The sequence below is a fragment of the Charadrius vociferus genome, unplaced genomic scaffold (genome assembly GCF_000708025.1).
Source record: "Charadrius vociferus isolate BGI_N301 unplaced genomic scaffold, ASM70802v2 scaffold54, whole genome shotgun sequence".
NCBI classification, from domain to species: Eukaryota; Metazoa; Chordata; class Aves; order Charadriiformes; family Charadriidae; genus Charadrius; species Charadrius vociferus.
In genome coordinates this window covers 2,691,881-2,693,138 of record NW_009648350.1, presented here as the reverse complement: position 1 = coordinate 2,693,138, position 1,258 = coordinate 2,691,881, and the positions used below count along the sequence as shown (strand labels likewise).

Sequence of the window (1,258 nt, the reverse complement as noted above, 5' to 3'; positions counted from 1 at the left end):
GGCTTTCCATAGAAATGCCGTTCTCCAGGCGCAGGGACCCTGCGGAGGGGATTGGGGTGAGGCAGCCCCGGGGACAGCTTTCGCCTGTGCCCACCCCCTCTCCCTGCCTGCCACCCCCGTGGGACAGTGGTACCCACCGGGCTGGCTCCCCAAGGCTGGTAGAAAAGGGGCCTTTCCTGGTCAGGTGGCCCCAGGGCAAGAAGAGCACTGGTCTCTCCAAGGTTGGGCAGATGTTTGCTGCTGCCCACAGCTCCACCATGGCCTCTGCACGAGCAGCAGGATGAGGGAGTGACCACTTGCCAGCATCAGAGCTGGGGCTGACCTCCAAAGTGTCGCAGTGGATGTTCAGATTGAAGGAACAAACAACAACGTCTGTTCCTGGCTCAGTCCCGATGGTCCATCCCCTCCTCTCCCCACTGAGGTCCATCACCTAATGGTCCATCACCTGAGGTCCATCACCTCCTCTGCCTGGACCAGCCTTGGGGCCACCAGGGCAGGCCATGGCTTAACAGTGCCACCAGCACAGCTTTTCCCCCTCCCACGGGCTGCTCCAGGTTGGTGCTTCAGGCACTGCCAAAGCTGCTGGCCTCTGCCCAAACTGCCTCAATTTCCACCCTGTGACAGTGCAGAGCGTCCCCAGGGCTGGCACCATGTGCCACCAGTGATACCTCAATACCTACCATCCTTGGGACGAGCCAGGGCCGGCGTGGTGGTTGTAGCAGTGGCTTCTTGGAAATAGTCTCCAGCGTCATCAGCGCCTGGTGCAGTGGGGAAGGGGTGGGAAAAGTGACTCGGGGGACGCCTGTGCCCCCCAGGGCCAGGTCAGACCCCCCCAGCAGCGGTGTGGGGCTGGCTGAGGCTGGATGCAGGGATGTGTGGGGTGGGATGTGCAGCCACTGTGCTTCCAGGAAAGTGCACAAGCAGAGACCAGAGATGGTACCCACGCTCCGGCCATCACCGATCACCACCGCACCCGACCACCGCTGCTGTCCCCCAACGGGCAGGAGGAACCCCAGGGTCTGGGGCCTCACGTTCACCTGCCCATCCCATTTTGGGGACCCTATTTCCCGCAGCCAGCCTGAGCATGGCTGAAATCCTCCCTACCCCCATTATCTCATGGGATTTCCACGCCGCTGAGCCAGGCTCCAGCAGAGACTCGGGGACCCCAAGACGGGTCGCATCCATTTCCCCTCTCCCACCCAGCCGGTGAGGAAAGACCCTCCGGCGGGAGCCAGCGGCCACCCGACTCGCCTCCCCT

At 63.0% G+C, this 1,258-nt stretch overlaps 1 protein-coding gene across 1 annotated transcript in view; it reads right to left on the bottom strand.

Moving 5' to 3' along the window:
* SSC4D (scavenger receptor cysteine rich family, 4 domains) overlaps nucleotides 1-1,258 on the bottom strand; it is a 9,424-nt gene that overhangs the window by 268 nt on the left and 7,898 nt on the right. Inside the window, exon 7 of the mRNA XM_009885200.1 lies at nucleotides 681-859. Within this exon, the coding sequence (XP_009883502.1) occupies nucleotides 681-859 (179 nt within the window). The remainder of the gene's footprint in view (nucleotides 1-680; nucleotides 860-1,258) is intronic.